This window comes from Eschscholzia californica, unplaced genomic scaffold, assembly GCF_041429995.1.
Source record: "Eschscholzia californica isolate CP2 unplaced genomic scaffold, dmEscCali1.0.p SCAF_4, whole genome shotgun sequence".
Taxonomy (NCBI): domain Eukaryota; kingdom Viridiplantae; phylum Streptophyta; class Magnoliopsida; order Ranunculales; family Papaveraceae; genus Eschscholzia; species Eschscholzia californica.
In genome coordinates, this window is record NW_028238461.1 from 40240289 (window position 1) to 40260306 (window position 20018).

The 20018-nt window shown below is 34.5% G+C and overlaps 2 protein-coding genes across 2 annotated transcripts; one reads left to right on the plus strand and one right to left on the minus strand.

The window, feature by feature from the left end:
* The first annotated feature begins 4163 nt into the window (after positions 1-4163).
* Positions 4164-10515, plus strand: QUA3 (S-adenosyl-L-methionine-dependent methyltransferases superfamily protein). The gene is made up of 7 exons (XM_086638149.1): positions 4164-4895; positions 6809-7012; positions 7103-7313; positions 7808-8069; positions 8595-8966; positions 9385-9480; positions 10164-10515. Exons 1-7 carry the CDS (start codon positions 4473-4475, stop codon positions 10378-10380), a joined length of 1785 nt encoding a protein of 594 aa, XP_086494275.1. The 5' UTR covers positions 4164-4472; the 3' UTR covers positions 10381-10515.
* A 338-nt stretch (positions 10516-10853) lies between these two features.
* TET10 (tetraspanin10) lies at positions 10854-16393 on the minus strand. The gene is made up of 11 exons (XM_086638150.1): positions 16146-16393; positions 15246-15358; positions 15093-15147; positions 14924-14979; positions 13606-13653; positions 13407-13455; positions 13241-13324; positions 13102-13169; positions 12255-12380; positions 12084-12159; positions 10854-11337 (listed from the first exon to the last, which is right to left on the minus strand). The coding sequence occupies exons 1-11, from the start codon at positions 16197-16199 to the stop codon at positions 11269-11271; spliced, it is 798 nt and encodes a 265-aa protein (XP_086494276.1). The 5' UTR covers positions 16200-16393; the 3' UTR covers positions 10854-11268.
* Positions 16394-20018: the final 3625 nt, after the last annotated feature.

A 20018-nucleotide genomic window follows, 5' to 3' on the forward strand; every position in this document is an offset into this window, starting at 1 on the left:
TTTATGTGGAAGAAAGGGTTCTTGGGGTCCTCTTAAAATCTGATTTTGGTCTGAAATGATACTCGATGGAAATTATTTTCAAGTACCTTTCCACATTGTGTATGCATCAAAGTGATGGTGAAGTTTTTGTTGGTTTAGGCTTAATTGTGCAGTCTTGATTTTTCATTTCTTTCAGTACTTTCTGTCTTAGTTTGAGTTTCTATCGGTTTCAGTTTTTTCAAGTTTCAGTGTCTCTTTGTTTCTTGCTTTCATTGATTTACTTTTATGATAATCTTCTTCTTCGCTTTCCAGGAAATACATTTTTTGTTATCCATAGTGGGTCATGTTTTATTGTTCAGTTGCAGAGTTAAAGGTAATGAGTTTGATGAAATTAAGAGTTGACATGTTATTGTACTTCTCCTAAAGGTTTTTGTTTTGTCTCGCTGATTTATGTTACAAATTTTAACTTCAATCTTTTTAGACCAACCATTCTTAGTGGTATATATTTTTAAACCAAACCATTAGTTTTTTTTTTTAGAGAACCAAACCATTAGTTGGAATAATAAAATGTCTGATTTCAATTTCGTTGTATTGTCTTCTTAAACTAACTTGATGTATTGTGTGGAACCAAAATATTAGTTTTCTCTGTCACTTCTTCTCTTCTTCTTTGATCCCCCCAAAATATGAAACTCTTAAACGACATAGAAAGCATGTTGATCTTATAGAGTTGAAGGATTGACCTATCATTATAGTTTTTGCATTGTTTATTCAAGTTTCCTGAACTCTAAAGTCAAAGAACGCAATAGTTTAATTCGCTCGAGCTTGAGGTATACAATCTCCCTCTCTCTTTTGTCTTTGGGTTCTTATAGGATTTTTATATCTTATAATTTGATTATCTAAATCTTTCTATGTCTTACCAGGAACTTATCACTTTTACTGCAAAGCAAAATTGACCAATGTTGGGTTGAAGCAAAATTGACCATAACAACCACTCCTTGCTATTGTTCAGATATTCCTCCTCATCCATGGCCTAGGATTCTACATTCTTTCTGGCATTATGATTTGATTTAAGTTGATAACGGTAGTTCAATTAGAATTTGAACTATTTTATGTACCCACCCATATACTTTTCAGATTTGATTATTTTGCTAGCAAGAAGATTGGATCCAATTTTATAGTGTTTCATGGGTTATTTTCTCTCAATGCGAATGAATCTTTGGTCAGTTGTCTTACTTTGGTTTCTATATTTTTTATTTTCAGTTATAGTTTACTAAGGTTGTGTTTGTTTTTTTATACAAGTCTGAATCTGAATTTGCTGAATCTGAAAAATCTGAATATATTTAAAAATTAGGTGTTTGTTTTTAAATCTGAATGATGAAATCTGAATTACTATTTTGACTATAATAGCCCTCATTAATTTATTTCACCAAACAGACCCTAAGCCTATCTAAATAAAATGTTAGAACCCCTAACATTATATTCTTTCTCTTCTCAAGAAGTTCAGACATCATCCTCCCTCTCTCTCTCTCTACCGATGGAAATATCTCGCGGGAGCTCTATCTCTGGAAAGCTTTCGCCGGATCTCCCTCTCTACGATGAACTCATTAATTTTCCACTACACAAGTATAAATCAGAGGGAGGAATCCTAGTGAGAGAAAGTTCATCTCTATCTCTTATTCTTCTTCTTATTCTCTCTCTCTGACTCACTCTCTCTTTCTACTCAGACTAGGGTTTGAAAGTTGAACCCTCGTAAGATGAAGATGATAACTACTTTTCCCAACACCAAATCGATCAAGAACTAGGGTTTTTCATTAAATCCTACTTACCCCATTATCATCGGTGAACCACATCTAGAATCATGTTCAAAGAAGAGAACTGAAAGAGATGATTGTGGTGACTCGATTGGAAATGAAGGGGATTCTGTTTGTTGTTCCATTAGTATGGGGTCATGGTCTTCAGAAGATGGTGATGGTGGTAGGCAGTGTGCGGTTGTGGTGTGTGGTGGTCGTGGTGTGGTTTGGGGTAGTTTTGTTAGTGGTGGTGTTGCTGATTTTGCCGGTGGGGGTGCTGATTTTGCCGGCGTTGCGGGTGGTGGTGGTGTTTAATGTTGGGATGTAAATTTCTAAAATACAAGGGGCATAAACGTCATTTGTCGTATTTCAGCAATTGAACCTATTTTTCAGACTTGTTTTGAATCTGAAAAATGTTGGCTCTTTTTCAGCCATTTCAGACCTTGGCCAAATTCAGACCAATTTTCAGATTTTCTTAAATTTGAAAACAAACATCTGAAATCTGAATTGAAGTCCAATTTAGATTTCAGATCTGAAAAAATAAAAAAACAAACAACACCTAAATTTTGTTTGAGAGCTTAATGTGTTGAAATGCCTTGCAGAATGGATTTTCGATTTCTTTTGGTTTTTTTCTTAAAGTTAAAAAAAAATTGTGTTTTTCAGCTTCCACCTTAGATTCTCTTTCATCTTTAAGTAGTTTAAATTTTAAGTATTCTATGATATTCTAATAAGTTTTCTACTAATTTATATTAATCTCGGTAAATAGGATAGAACTCAAAAAATAACATTCGCAACCAAATCTCTTTGGCTAAAATTTGGAAGTTCAAAAATATTGTGGTTGGCAGATAAAATTTTGGTTTTCTCTTTTAGCTTCATTATAATTTTTCAATGTATTCTTTTACGATGTATATATGAAAACTAGATTTCCACCGCACCATACGGGCGCGGTAGATCCTCTTGGCTAACGTCGTAGTGGTAAATCATATATCGGTCTTATGGTAAGGTGTTTACAGCATTCTTAGAGTGAGTGTGCTATGTATCTATGTTCACGTTGTATCACGTCACATTGGGTTGAGCTTACAAGCGGACATTTATGGAGAGTGGTACTCATTCTCACAGCATGTTCAGTCACGCGAGTACTTGTCATTTGAAATCATGTAGTGGATCGAATGAAATCACGTACTAATTTTGGATCAAAGGTAAACGCATGACCCAACATGGTGTGAGAATGAGCACCACTGTACATAAACGTTCGCCTGTAAGCTCGACCCAATGTGACGTGAGACAACGTGAATATAGAAAAATAGTACATGCACCCTAATAATGTTGTAAACACCTTACCCGTAAGACTGATATGTGATTCACCACAACGCCGTTAGCCAAGAGCGGGCGCGGTGGAAACCTAGTAACAATAAATAACATGAATTAATATTTGAATTTTGAAATAAAATCTTAGTTATGTCAATTTTTGATATTAATATTTTTATTTCACCAAGAGAAAAAAAAAATTAATATATTTTATTTATGTACCAGAATATAAAAATTTCAATTAAAATGAAAATTTTAGCAAAGTCACAGTTTGCAAAATATTTTGCAGATTACCAAACATTTAGCGAGTGATTCTTCTATGGGAATTTGGTCAAAAGTCTCGATGGGTTTTTTGTTCTAGTGAAAAAAGGATCAGTCACTTTTTTAGTCTTCAACTCCATAAGTATTTTATTAAAAGATATTTTCTTTTTGACTCCCTAGTTTGTGACCAATTTCCTTTTTTACCTCATATTTTTCGTAAATTTAAAATTTACTCCCTTTTTTCTAACTCCGTGTCAATATTTCTCTCGCAAAAATACCTTTGCGTGGATCGCCGTGACTACTTCTCCTTTTCAAGGTTGTCAAATCAACCACCATTAATTATTTCTTTTTCAATTCCAAGAAGCAGAAACCTATCTCTTCATCTCATTTTGAAGGCCACAAGGGAGACGAAAAAAAATAAAGTTTTATTTCTTGGAAATGAAAAAGAAATGATTAGTGGTGGTTAATTTGACAACCTTGAAAAGGAGTAGTCCCGTTGATCCACGTAAGTGTATTTTTGGGAGAGATATATTGAATCTAACACAAACTAGACGGAATTACAAAAAAGAAATCAATTTTAAATTTATGAAAAACAAGGGACCAAAAAAGAAGCTGGTCACAAATTAGAGAGCCAAATAATTTTTTTAATTTTTTTTAATTTACAACACCTTACCTACGTTTTGCGTAAAAACATTGGATTTTAACCCAATAAAATACAAATATTTGAATTGATTTTTTTTTTTTAGATTTTTATTCAAAAAAGTTTAATTTGTGCTCAATTTCGTGATTTTCTATGTTGTCAAATATTTGACATTTCTCTCTTTGTTTTTTTTGTTGAGAGTGTTTTTTTTTTTTTTTGTTTTTTTTTTTTTTTTTTTGTTGAACTATTGACATTTCTCATATGATAAGAGAAAAAAAATGCTATACCGAAGTATTGAGTGTATTGAAGGACCCCACCGGCCAAACCCACTCACAATCAATTTTTCATTTTTCACTCACCGTGAAGTATGGCATTGGTGTGACTGACGGAGGAATCTCTGAAAATATTACCACTGTCATTCACACACACACACTCTCTCCCTCTCAATTTCAATGTGGATCTGAACTGATCTTCTCCCACTTCCAGCTCCATCAATGGGACAATTGAACCTCCCTTTCTCTAAACGAAACCCTAGACAATGGAGACTTCTAGATCTAGTCACTGCTGCACTCTTCGCTACAGTTTTCGTCTTCTTCGTCTTAGTCTTTACACCACTTGGTGATTCTCTCGCCGCATCTGGTCGTCAGAGTCTTGTACTATCTACTACATCTGATCCTAAGGAGAGACACAAATTATTGGCTTTGGTAGAATCCGGTCATTCCTCTATTGATGCTTGTCCGGCAGACGCCGTCGATCATATGCCTTGTGAGGATCCAAGGAGGAATAGTCAGCTTAGCCGTGATATGAACTTTTACAGGGAACGTCATTGTCCTTTACCTGAAGAATCTCCACTTTGCTTGATCCCTCCTCCTAATGGCTACAAGATTCCTGTTCACTGGCCTGATAGCTTGCAAAAGGTACACCATCATCATCATCATCATCATCTCTCTCTCACTAGATTTAGGATCCAAGAACATAAGTATTCTATTTTGACAATTCTTGATAAAAATTATGAATTAGTTTAAGACAATTACATCATAGAAGGAGAATCCTTTTCTAATTAAATATACTCTTAAGGTATTAATGGGGGTTTGATTAGTTTATTCAGCAATCTATTGCAAGAAAAGAACATTTCGAAATAAATTGTTTGAAGTAATGAGAAATCACAGATTCACAGATTTAGATCTATTATGTGTTGTCGGTGGATGGGCGAAATAGATTAATAAAGAATTAGCTTTCAGTAATTACATCAAATTTCTATTAGAGATTCATGTTGTGCATTCTCAGCTTGGAAACTACACGGCATTGCACTAAATCGGCAATGTGAAATGTTACATGATTAAATGTGCGAAGCATGTGCACATTTTGCTTGCTCGACCTATTTGGCACGTCACCACCGTAAACATCTGCAATCCGATATGATTTCAAATCTACTAATAATGTATGACTTGACAACTTTTAGTGAGAAAAATAATGGTGGGTCTTTGTTTACGAAGGCTAGTTTTTTTTTTCGGTTAGTTTGTTGATAGTTGAATCAAGTAGGGGAAGAAAGGAAACAGAAAAAACATTCAAACCTGAAAATTGAAAAACCATATAAATGACAAGGCACATAATGTAACATAAATTTACTCGGGTCTTTCCAGTATGTCGTGCCAACTAGCCTGTTTGTGCAGCATGGCATGTTTGGTTAGTGGCGCCGAGTTTCACAGTCTGTAAGAAGCATACACGCCACTCAATCCCAAATCAGTTGGAGATTCCTAATTGGTTTTCATTTATGTTTTATGTATTTCATTTGTTTTATGAAATTGCTAATAGTTTGGAGATATTTGCTTATTAAGTTTTCCATTAAATTACAAATTTCTTAATAAGAATTAAATGTAGAACTTTGCTGAAGCTTCGTTGTACATGTTTACATCATTCTTCTGCTGAAAAGCTTATTTAAGAGAGACAGTGTAGTAGTCTACATGCTCGATACCTTTTACCGTGATGGTTGGGGTAGTTAAGTCTTGTATCAAGCTGGTTCTAGATGAAGAAGACCCAGTTAACTAATAGCGACCTTCTCATGCATCTCGTCATATATATGTAGATATATATATCACTTCCCTTTCTAAAACTTTCAGCTTTATATATGATAAATCTGATTTTGTGATGTTCATATTCGTTGTTAAGAACCAAATTATTACAATGTCTATAGTTTGATGCATGGTACTGAATATCAACAAATTTCAATTGAAGTGACCAAAATATTTCCATTTTGGACAATATAGACATAAAATTTCACTTACATTTTCTGTTTGTATACGTTTCACTATAATGACACATAGCTAGATATCGGTGCACACAATGTTTTGATTGAAATAGGAAGCGAGTAAAGTTCAACTTTTGAGATATTGTTTAATTTCCACCTTAGAAAAAACTTTTAGAGTGGAACTGATAGTAAATAACCAAAACCTGCAATAAATCTAGAGAGATAAGTTGATAATAATTAAACGTAAAAGAGATTCACCGAGAGAAACACACACATGCCTTCTAGAACACTAGAATCTTCCTGTTTTATATTTCATCTCCAAATTGTATGCCTACATGAGGGGCCCAATGAAACTACCCAAAGTATGATTTTGTAAGCTCTTTAGTAAACCATCTCGCCATCCTCATCATAATGAGATAAAATATCTTTGTGATTTGCATACTATTTCTGCTCTTTCTGTAAATTATAATTATCTCTCCACTGAACAAAATATGTTTCTTTCTAAAGTTTTAGGCTACATTTGAGATATGTTTATGTATGTATGCGAGTGTTAGTATCTAAAGTTTTACTTCTTTCGTGCAGATCTGGCATGAAAACGTGCCTCACAATAAAATTGCTGACAGGAAGGGGCACCAAGGCTGGATGAAGAAAGATGGTCCATACTTCACTTTCCCAGGGGGTGGTACCATGTTCCCTGATGGAGCCATATCATATATTGAAAGACTTGGACAGTACATCCCTATAAGTGGTGGAGTGCTGAGGACAGCTTTGGATATGGGATGCGGGGTATGAATCTTATATCTAGGATGCTTTATTTTACCTTGGAATTGTGTTCCTTTTCGTGTATTGGTGAACATTCACTTAAATTTGTTGCAGGTTGCAAGCTTTGGGGCCTACATGCTGAAGGAAGATATTTTAACTCTTTCGTTTGCTCCAAGAGATTCTCATAAGGCACAGATACAGTTTGCCTTAGAAAGGGGAATACCTGCTTTAGTCGCAATGCTTGGAACTAGACGCTTGCCGCTTCCTGCATACTCCCTTGACCTAGTTCATTGCTCTCGATGTTTGATTCCATATACTGCCTACAGTGAGTTATCCATCTCTAAATGTTGACTTTCCTTTTCCTTGTTGAACTAAAGATTGTAAAAATGAGGCCACACATATCAAGAGGGGTCACCTTTTGGCCTGTTTGATGCTCGAACACTCGAACACTCGAACACTCGTGCAGTATCCGGTCACTCTTGTCAAAGTATGAGGATTTGAATGCACTTCTCTGTACTCGAAAACAATTGTTGTAGGACCATAACATACAGCCTATATTAACCTTCGTATATGCAACAATTTTTTCTCCAAAAGTAAAAAATCAATGATCTAAATTTACAATAACCGAGACAAGAGATGTATGTGTATGGAAGTATGCCTGTGGCTGTTTCAGTCCTTCCCTACCCATTTCTGACATCCTGTATTGGTTTTGGATTCTGATTGCACAAATGTCCATGCTAGATAGTGGTCAACATGTTTTACAGATTTAACATTCCTCTTAGTCCTGTACTTTGTCTAATCATGAATTTCCCATTTCAGATGCGACGTACTTTGTTGAAGTTGATCGGTTGCTTCGACCAGGGGGTTACTTTGTTGTTTCTGGTCCCCCAGTACAGTGGCCTAAACAGGACAAGGAATGGGCTGATCTGCAGGCTGTGGCGAGAGCTTTGTGTTATGAGTTGATCGTTGTTGACGGAAACACAGTCATCTGGAAAAAACCTTCAGCAGATTCATGTTTTCCCAACCAGAATGAATTTGGCCTTGAGCTATGCAGTGAAACAGATGACCCAAGTTCTGCATGGTAAAATTTTCTCGATTTCATTTACTTGGCCTAAAAAAATGATTGTCGTTGAGTTAAATTGTTTCTCTTTAAGGAAAAACATTATGATTTGCTAACATAAGACTATAAGAGTTCTTGCTTCTTCATTAGTATCTCCATCCTATCCTTATTAAAAAAAATCATCACCCTTATCCTCCACAATCACCAGACTGGCCAGTCCTGTTAGCTTATCATCTTTTGAATCGGAAGAAAAGATCTATTTTAAAAATATTTTTTGTTGATAACTTGTATCGAGACAACTCATACAATTTGGCTTTTTTTTTTTCCTAGTAATCAATATTTTAAGTCTTTGATTAATAAATAATGGATATGAAACATGAGTATATTGGATCTAAGGCTTCTAAAAAGAATTTTAACTGCGTAGTGATCAAACAGCTCCCTTGGGTTGCTGTGGTTTATTCTTCGACCATGGGGTTGCTTTAATAATTTTAGGCAAGCTGAGACCCCAAATAGACCTAGAATATATATCTGAAGTTTACTTTGCAGGTATACCAAGTTGAAGAACTGTATCAGTAAGATACCTTCTTCTAATGGAGAATATTCTGTTGGGACAATTCCAAATTGGCCGGAGCGTCTAACAAAGCCACCTTCAAGGGCTAAACTATTGAAAAATGGGATTAATGTGTTTGAAGCCGATACTCGCCGTTGGCAAAGAAGAGTTGCATATTACAAGTCACTCAACCTGAAGCTTGGAACTGCTGCTGTACGAAATGTCATGGATATGAATGCATTTTTCGGGGGCTTTGCATCAGCACTCTTGTCAGATCCTGTATGGGTAATGAATGTTGTTCCAGCTCGAAAGCCATTAACGCTTGGTGTTATTTACGACAGAGGTCTCATCGGAGTCTACCATGATTGGTAGGTTTCTTCTTGCAATTTTGCTGTTTTCTTCTTTAATCATTAGCATATATTAGCATGTTAATTTATATGTTTTTAACCATTAACCTTCTTTGCCAACTTCCATTTCGATCTAATATTATCAGTTTTTTTTCCATATAAATCACCACATATGTTGTGAAAGATGAAACCTGAAGTACAGGACTATTGTGTATTTTCACATGCTCGTGACCAAATTATGATGTTTTAAATAATTGGAGGCGGCCTTAGTTTGGTAATGGAAGAAATGCCTTCTGACTTCAAACCTATGTTTTACCTTTTACCAGGCTACACCAGTTTCTAACTTATGATGCATCTTTCATGTAGAAAGAAACTAGAATATGGTCTTTTGTGTGGATTCTAACTTTGATTGTAATGGTAACTTCTCTTGTGGTTTCAGGTGTGAGCCTTTCTCGACTTATCCCCGAACTTATGATTTCATACATGTTGCTGGCATTGACTCACTGATAAAACATCATGCTTCGGACAAGAACAGGTACTCGAGTCTGTTTTGCTTATTTTTTATTCTCTGCATTTCTGCTGTTTAACTTCAATAGTAAATTCTTTCACGTCACACGAGGCTCCTGTCCATCACTAATATTTTGGAATAAGGGAAACTGAACACCCATAAATGATAAATTGATGAACGGCCACGGGTATTTGGGACTAGCATCATACACTTCACTGCATTTCAACAGTACAACTAGGAAAAACAGTTTAATTAGGAAAGGAAAAGTTCTTACTTAAATGTACGATAACTTAGAGGGTATATATCTTTTCGTAACTTATAAGTCACAGCACATAGTGCAATAAAGTTTGTTTTTTACTTTTTTTCATAAAACCTAAAACTGCAAATTATTTGTTCTTTTTTAATTAGAAATGCCTTAGATAATGAATAATTGCAGTTTTACCATAACCTATATTCTTTATATATCATAAAACTTGGACACTTTTTACTTTTTTTTTACGAAAGCAGTTACATTCCATTTAAAATTGTGATATTAAAAATCTCCTCTCGATATTTTCTGATATTATTTAATTGATCAAATCGCTTCTCGGTCTTCGGCCTACAATATTTGATATAATTACATTGAGTTAAAATGCGAATAAAACAATCTTATTTTCATGTAAGAAACAATAGAAATTTGGTGACACTAACTATTGTTGGTTGTGTGGCAGGTGTAGTCTGGTTGATTTGATGGTGGAGATAGATAGGATATTGCGTCCGGAAGGAACCGTGGTTGTTAGAGATTCGCCTGAAGTGATAGAGAGAGTGGGTCAGATTGCCGGTGGAATTAGGTGGACGACCACGGTACACGAGGCTGAGCCGGAGTCCAGTAGTAGGGATAAGATTCTTGTTGCCACCAAGAAATTCTGGAGGGGTTCATCCAGCTAAATTTTGTTTAAGGGTGATTGTTTTTCTAATCACTCTTCAGATATGATGTTTATTAGTCTTCACATCTATTTAATGTTAAAATCACATCTGAAAACTATGTATTTATTACTTTGTTCAAGTGAGTTTCTCAAATCATGAAATAGCCTCTACTCTCTATTGACTTGTTCTCAATCAATATACTTTTTTTTTTGTTGAACCTCAATTCATATATATACTTGAGGTGGTCTCTTTTTTGTATGAATAGTCACGGAAATCGGAAATTTGCCATGTCTTTTTTCAGTAAGATTCCTGATTTAAGTTCTAAAAATCTGATCCGAATATTTGCCATGTCTTCAAAATTTGCCATGTCTAGATCTGAATCGTCTGACTCAAATGGTCTCCAAATCAACAATTTAAAAGAGTGACAAAGAAATATTTTGAACAAGAGCACTATCTTGGTAATGCGTTAGGAACAGGAATTTTGAAGGTAAAGATTGCAAAAAAAAAAAAGATCGAACTTTTTCATTTTCACACGAAGTAAAAAACCATATCCAATATATTGTGTACATTAAACATATTACTACACATTCGAGCGACCCATTTCCTAGAATTACTCCATTTACGAGTTTGACTTCTACAGTTCCATGTTATCTCGAGAGGTTCTGTTCAAGTTCAGTTTGATTCTGCTATAGAAAAAACACAAAAAGGATTCCTCAAAATTGAATCTCAGTTTGCATATTGTATCTGAACCTCTCAATACGATTATACGAGTCACAACGCTCAAGTTACAAACTTTTTTCTTAACTTTTGCGGCTACTGCTTCTTGTTGTCCACTCCTATTGTCTAAACTGGATTCACTTTTGAAGATATTGATAAGCCAACTCTCAGCTGTTGCTCTGAAGATTTATTTCAAACTTTGGATGACCTATTCCTTGCAGCGTTTCTTCTTGCACAGCAACCCAATAAGTAAACTATTGACTGAATCAGCACCATAACGAACAAGTTAGAGTTAGCATCAAACCAAAATAAACAAGCAACATTATCTATGAATGTAAGATACATGTCGTTTAATCAGCTCAAGAAGCAAATGCATGACCATTTTGGTCCTAGTCGAAAAGGCAAGATCATGATGGCATTATGTCTATATAGGTGAATTTCTATGTAATATGGCTAATAATAAGAGTACCGGTATCCCATACCGTAAGAGGTGTCAAAGAAGGCAAGAGAAAATGCTGATACGGCTGTATAGGGTTATTAACCCGTTAAGTTTTGTGTACTGATAACTTAGGACCAATTACTGTTACATTGTCCAATACGACACAAAGATTGCAAAAAGATGTATCTAGGTTACATAGGTAAAATCATTCAATTTTGCCTCATGTATCTAGGTTACATGAGGCAAAATTGGGAAAAACTCGCTAGGCCAAATTTTCTTTTGTCAAAATAGATCCATCCATTTTCTTAGGCTTCCTCTCCCAATGAAAGGCTTGCAAGTGATTAGACAGAGTAAGACTTGCACTAGTTCGTATATAGTGTGTAAGATATTCACATAGTTTTCGTAGGTTCGCACGATTTGCACAGGGAGCCCAATTTTACAAAAATATTGACATGTCTAATTAACTTAGACCCATGGGAAATTGGGTCTTCTGACCAATTTGTTGACATTTTAGTCTAAAATGAAATAATAATTGACCTTTATCAAAATTTTACGAACAATTTCTTACCAAAGCAACAAATAGGATCACATTAAATATTGCAATCACTCGCCACTCAGTTTTCATATATTGTGCAACACCAGCCCTGAAAGAACAAGCAAATGGATTATTGGATGCATTATAGGTACATCGCCGAAAAATATAATGACAAAAACAGGAGATGGAAGTTAAATTTTTTACTTGCAAGAGTCACAGTTGTAGCACTTGATAGCTCGGGTGTTTTTGTAAAGCTTACAGTCATTCGCGGTACTGATTGGATGAAAACTGAGGTCATAGTAAGAAGCATTTTTGGCAGGATAACCACACCTATAAAAACAGTAAAATGAATCCATAAACATAGTAATAAGGCTCAATTCATCAAACGACTAGCTACATACACCAAAGAAATTAGATATTTAGATAAAATGGCTCAACTAGAGCAGGAACAAAATATAGATTGGTCCTATGAGTTTTAAAAAAACTAAAATATTAGTTGACATAAAACAGGGCCTTTAAGAACTTAAGCTGCTACATATAGCTGAAGCTTCACGAACCACGTTAATGCTGAAGAATATCATTCTATTAGCATCAGAAGTATGAAGTTATGCTGCGTTCTTTTTGCTAACTTCCCAAAGTTACCATTCGTAGAAGTACGACCATTGGAGAAGCACCATTCTATACATTGACCTTTAAGGCAATAAAATGAAAAGATGGCATCTTCCTCCGGGCAAACACTCAATTGCCTCATCTCATAAATATGCTTTATATCACGTTACTTGGGGGGTATTACTTCGGCTGGGCTAATGATTTAATGGTGTTGTTATGTATTTTTTTTGTAGGTACATGAGTGATGTTGAGTGAGGATAGGGAGGCTAAGGTTGCGGGCCTGTGACAAGTCTCCACCTTAGCTACAGAGTGAATCAAACCAATAAATCTGTATTCACATTAAAAAAGATCCTAATGTCCAGGTACAATTGTTAGGAAAGAGGAGAAGAATTCTGGCTCAAGTAAAACTTAAACATTCAAAAGCTCAAGAAAAAGGGCATACTCGGATGGTGGTCGACAACAACCAGCTTCGATTGGGGTCAGCATTGCCCCTTTATACTCTCTAAGGGTCTGCACTGAAAATGGACAGTCAAAATGGAAGCGAGAAAAACTTACAAGTGCAAAATATAGAAAAAGCAGACCTTGTACTTCTTTGGCAAGTTATTGCAGTCAGCAGAGTGCACAAGACAACTCTTCAAGTGTTTCCAGTTCTGGGTGTCATTCAACTGAGAAGAAATCGTACAACAAGATAGTTATAACTTTCAAATCAAAATTTTGTAGATTTCTGTAAAAGGGAAGATGACTTACATGTTTTACAAACCAGCTACTGTAATCTTGAAGCTGATACTCCTTATACCTGGTACAACAAGAAGTTTCGCAATTGTGAGAAGCTCATCTCGTTTTCTTCCTAACCTTTTCAGTTGCGAAAGATGGTAGTGGTTAAAGCTTAAAGGGTAAGATAAAATATAAACGTAGTAGTTGTCATCTGAAGTGTATGGATACCCACCTTAGACCGGCTACCATATGACCAGATCCATTGTTCGTTATAATAAACCTGTAAACAGAAGAAATTACCAGGTTTTTCTTGTTATGATGAGCAGACTACATCATTCAAACGAAATTTTCATGATACAAGCAAATATATAAGGATGAATTGCATTGAAACTCCACTGCGATAGTCGCAGTAAGATGGGCAAGTGTTTTTTAGGTCGAAAGTGAAAGGAATGGTCTTATTAAAGTATATTGGAGGACAAGATTCAACCTTTGAGATTCAAATACCAACTATCAAGATTGGAGTAATCAACTATATATTATTACTGTGACTACCGGTCCTAACTGATTCTGTTTCACCTTTCAACCAACAAAGGTCTGAAATCGTGTTTTCAAGGTCCAGAACAAAAAGGTTTTGTTCTGGAACAGAACCCTCTTCGGGTGATTCGGATTCTAGACCAAAACAGACCCTAGTAGGTTTGTCCAGTTCTCTTTTCCAGAACAGACCAAAACAGTACATTGCTCACAAAACCAATTTACTTGAGTTAAACAAAGGAGAGTGAAATGTGGAAATCTGTGAAGTTTGCATACTTGCACATACTTACCATAAGTTAACCTCCTTCGTGTCTAATACAATACGGTATAATTGTAAGTAAAATCTGTAAAGCTAGGTGTACTGATAATAAAATTAGACTTCTGACTATATTTCTTACCATCCTGAAACTCAGAAAAATAATAAACTAAAAGTTCTTACTGAATAATATCAAGGGTATACGAGTGACAAAATACTATAATAGGATATATAATCAACTTTGAAATAATATAATAGAAATTACAGAATGAGTAAATGACAAAGGCGAGTAGGTCGCTCTTTTCTTGAGACAACAGTCGCACTATATTTCGAACCAACATTAATGCGATTTGCCTCCCAGGATAAAATTCTCTATTATAATATCATGTTATAGTATTGTTTCACTCGTATACCTCTGATATTATTCAGAGAGAACTTTTAGTTTACCATTGTTCTGAGTTTCAGGACGGTAAGAAATATAAGTCACAAATCTGATTTCATTATATTAATACTCCTAGCTTTTCAACAACTAAAGGACCTGGTAACTATGACAAGAAAATGTATACTGTGTGGCAGTGCCTTTTTTTTCTGGCTTTCTAAAATCTAAACTCACCATATCAGATACGTATTGCTGTTGCACATTACATACATATGATAGATCAAGAATTGGAGTCGGTATGTGGCATTGTTTAGAATAATAGTCTACATAATCCTTAAGAATAAATAATAAGAAGCCTCAATTTGTGGCACCAAAAATACTTACGCTAAGACTGTGAAGACTAGTATTCCCACCAAGATCAAGGCCAATATTGCCAGATACTGCAAGTTTGTAGTCAAGGAAAGCATGAATGTAATCTAATGTGTTTTCTAATATAACAAGGAAAAATTCAAGAAAAAGCTCAAAGCCTCAAGAGATTCTTGAGGAAGGATACGATCCATAGTAATATCGCGACGTTCTTATACGCACCCAAATACCCAATTAAAGATCTGAGGAAAAGAACATATCAAAGTTTTAGTGTAGACATAGAAGGAAGAACGAGATTTGAAATGTAAGTGTTGAGAACAAATGAGGTAGAAAATCTTACATGAGAAGTATGAAAGCACCTACGCCTAGAATAGGAAGGGTAAGGGACTTTCGACAACCGTCATGATGAGTGCTCATCCATACCCCAAAACAGACGATAGCTACTGCTAATAGCTGTAGTATGAAATTTTTTAGAAATACAAACTACATATTTATGAAATGAAACAAATAATTCAAAGTTTAAGACAGATCTTTCCACAAACCAATAGTTTTTCTCAGTATTGTCATAAAAAGACAACAAATTTGTCATATACCACTAAACCTTATGGTTATGGTTCAACTGTTCAAATCTCTCTATCAGTGTGTTATTTTTTTATTTTTATTGGGTAATGCTCGTACCGCGATCATTTTCTTTTAGAGATAAGAACGGGTCTTATAACTATAATTCATCGAGCAAGATTCTGATTCAAACCCTAAGTGATTGTAGCATTCCCGAAAGTCCTTACTGAATACATTTTGACTATTCTATCCTCTTTAAGTTTACATTTTCTTCCTAATTTTGCAGCAAATTAAAAAACAGACTACTATTATGAAGAACAAATAAGCAAAAGTAAAAGGGATTTCATTTATTGTGGATGAATATGAAAATGATAGACAAAATCTTGAGCTGTTAATTTGTTAATCTTTTAGAGAGTCATAAACTACCCCAATATTAAACATCAAATACCTATAAGGAATGATTAGAAAAGAAAAAGGTCATTCCATTTACTGAAAATAAATAGATACAAAAAAGTAGTTAATTGTTTTTTTAGAAAGTAAGAAAGAAATTGAATAGTGATTAAGAAGTTTCCAACAATGTATCTTATACTTAAACAAGTTGATTAGTATCTAATAGGAGAAACATTTACAAGCAAAGAGATAAATAAAGTGGTGGGGGGAAAGAAAAAAAAAAAATGATTACCATTGTAAGAAAGTTGATCCATCTGACCAAGAATGTGCTTGTTCCCATACCCATCCTCACTTTCTTTCTCTCTCTAGATCTCTCTTCTAGAGCTCTCTCTCTCTCTCTCTCTCTCTCTCTCTGTGTTTCTCACAGTTTTCTCATGGAGTTTGAGAAGAGAGAGAATGGGTTTTCAGTATGAAGACTGAGATGATTTAAAAACACCTGATAAATGCAAAATTAGAGTAAAAGTTTAATTCTGAGGTGTCAAAGATATGGGTTAAGTTTAATTCATTAGGGGTTTTTCGTCCACAGAGAAAATGTTAGCACGTGATAAAGACTTCACGATACAAACGACAAAACAAACCAGAGTTATTGTAGTCAAATCAGTCAATCTACAAGTCTTGCTGGTCTACCCGCACGAGTTCTGCTTTATGGGCGCTCCTAAAAGCCCATGCCAGTGGTCTGTTCTAACCGACCTTGAAGGTCTGCAAACAGATCTGGTGCCGGAGTGTTTAGAGAGAGAAAGAGGAGAGAGAAAAAAAAAGTATGAAGGTCGTCGGTTGGTCGTCGGAATTTTTGACCGGCCGACGACCTTATCGGAGAAGCTGATGATGTGGCGAGAGAGTTGACGTGGCAGAGAGAGGTGATGAGGTGGAGGAGAGAGAATAACGGACACTTAACGGTAATGGAAAAAAATGAGTCTTCTCGGTATTATTGATAAAGTAGGGGAAACGCGGGAAGCTGGTCAAAAAGTAGGGAGTCTCTAGGTAAATCTATATAATAAAACAGAAGGGAAAACGCTGACTTGGACAAACACCCTTTTTTAATAAAGGATAGGAGTCCTTCTCAAAATTTAAAATATTGTCCTTCGTAAAGATAAACTTACCTATTTAAAAAATAATAACCGTATCCTTCTTAGAAATAATATAACTAATTTACGAAATAAAGAAACAAAATAAATTTCAAGAGTTAAAAAAAAAAGAAATTAAAATCTCTCTCTCTCAATAAAATATTAACTAATTTAAGTAAAAGGAAACAAAAAAAAAATATAATACAAAAAAATGAGGGTATCGAGAATATAACAATAAAATTTCGTCACATTTAATTGATACTACTGTCCATAGCCTAGGGCACGGGATATACGAAAAAAAAGAAACAAAATAAATTTCAAGAGTTAAAAAAAAAAGAAATTAAAATCTCTCTCTCTCTCTCTCTCAATAAAATATTAACTAATTTAAGTAAAAGGAAACAAAAAAAAATATAATACAAAAAAATGAGGGTATCGAGAATATAACAATAAAATTTCGTCACATTTAATTGATACTACTGTCCATAGCCTAGGGCACGGGATATACGAAAAAAAAGAAACAAAATAAATTTCAAGGGTTAAAAAAAGAAATTAAAATCTCTCTCTCAATAAAATAATAACTAATTTAAGAGAAAAGAAACAAAAAAATAATACAAAAAAATAATAACTAATAAAAATCTCTCTCTCAATAAAATATGACAATAAATTTCGTAACATTTGATTGATACAAGTGTTCGTGCCCTACCCTAATATATATATATATATATATATATATATATATATATATATATGTACATTATATATGTAAGTAACTCTGTTATCTCATTCTAGTAACATTTTATTAAATTTTAGTGAGTCTTGTCTGTCGTTACGAATGTGTCATTGAGGCTCTAGTAAATTGGGAACAAGAATTAGGCTCCTTAATGAAAGGAGGAGTACGAAGGAAGAAGGTACAATACAATCGTTTTTAATCAAATGTATTTTTTTCCTCCATTGCTAACTAAACTGATTTCTCCAATTATTAGGTTATTTACCTGTTGGTGGCCGAATTTGACATGCCAACAACAGGGATTGATTGGACCACTATCGTAAAAAATAAACCAACGCTCAATAACGTTATTGTCTTAACCTCGTTTTTGCGAGATTAAAACTACGATATTCAGTTTAGCTTATTGGGTTTTATTTTATTTTATTCTTTCTTACCTGCAGGTTAAAACAGATTGGCGTTTACGATACTATCGATCCTCGTCTGACTAAAGAAGCAATGTCCGATTTACTCGAAAGAATTAAAGAAGATCAACAATTACTAAACACTACACAGAGTGTATGAGGATATGTTGTTCATATTTGATAATGAAGCTTAGTATCTGATTTGGGTTGAGAGGAAAACAACTCTTTGATTATTAAACTTTTGTACAATTTAATGTCTGAAATAAAATTATATTTCATTGATAGATTAAGAGTTGTGTTACAATGGGTATTTATAAAAAAATATAAAAGAATGGAAACTACGAAATTTATACTATTTTATACTCTAATTATAAAGATATTATATACTAATTTATACTAATTGAGACTCTGTAAATTTCAGCTCAATCTGAGAAGATCTGATTCCACCAAATAAATTTATTGATATTACCCCTTAAGTTGGAGGTATTAATTGATATTATATTAATTTATACTAATTGATACTACCCCTCAAGTTAGAGGTATTAATTGATATTATATATTATAAAGACATTATATACTAATTGATATTAATTGATACTAATTGATATTACGAAGAAATTTATACTATGCATACATAATTAGCTATATGTATTTTGTGTTTGAGACCCTTCTCTAAGTATAAGAGAAGTTTTTCCATTAACACTAATAATATGGATTTGGCTAGATGGTTTGGTGGAATGTAGACTTTCAAAGCTAAATGTCATATGGTCAGTAGCACCAGTGCCAATTATCTATGACCTATTACAAGATCGCGTGATATACCTGAAGTAGCTAAAGCCGCAACACTAGATGTACCTGCTGGAGATTCCGATGATGTTCTTTCCGGTTGAGGATAAGCACCTGTCAAATAACCATGTTTTTTCTTTTCAGCAACTTTCATCTCAATAATTTGATGTCATAATGAATAGTTATTTTCATCTAGTTTAATACCAGCTGAAAAATATGAGTTGTCGTGACAACTGATGAAGCCAACAGATGACCCGTCGGTCAATGATTGAGTATCTTTTCACCAGCCATTAGAAAACAAACAGGATGACTATAATAAGCAATTGAGTTACAAATTACGCCCTCCTTGTTCAATAGAATAAAACCCGAGACTCAGACTTCAAAAGAATCAATCTCAAACAGGATTCTATCTACCAAATACCAATCTAACTGTCCAACTACTAGATAAATAAGTCAGGAATACCTCTGTAAATTTCAGCTCAATTTGAGAAGATCTCACCGTCAGATTTCCCAAACACCGAAGACGGTATGTGCTGAAAATACTGAGCCCCTGTTGCAGACCTTCTCTCGGCAGAACTCTTTCTCTCTTCCCTCTCCTCTTGTCCGTTTTTAATTGTGTTGTCTTCTTCTCAATAAGATTAAGGGTAGTATTTATAGACTCCCCCTTAATCCTAATTCCACAGACCCATAAAAAATAACTTGGATCCGAATTTGGTTTAGTAGACCAAACCAAACTAGGTTTTCCCACTAGGAGGATACCCTAGGGGTGTACTCGAGCCAAGCTTTTAACGAGGTGCTCGAGCTTGGGTCGACTATCTAGGGTGTATTCGAGCCGAGCTTTTAACGAGATGCTCGAGCTTGGCTCGACTATTGCTCGTGTTTGACTCAAAGATTAACGAGTACGAGGTTAACACACGAGCCCAAAATCATGTTCGTTTATGTAAAGGAGTCGAACTTTATCATTCTTTTGTGTATCCCGAGCTACTTGTGAACAACTCGTTTGCCATACTATTATAATAGTGTAGTACATAATTACATATTAGTATTGAAACTTGTACATGAAATATATACCATTAAAAGAATATTGGAATATGAATCATCAATCATTATTTTTGGCAAATGATGAT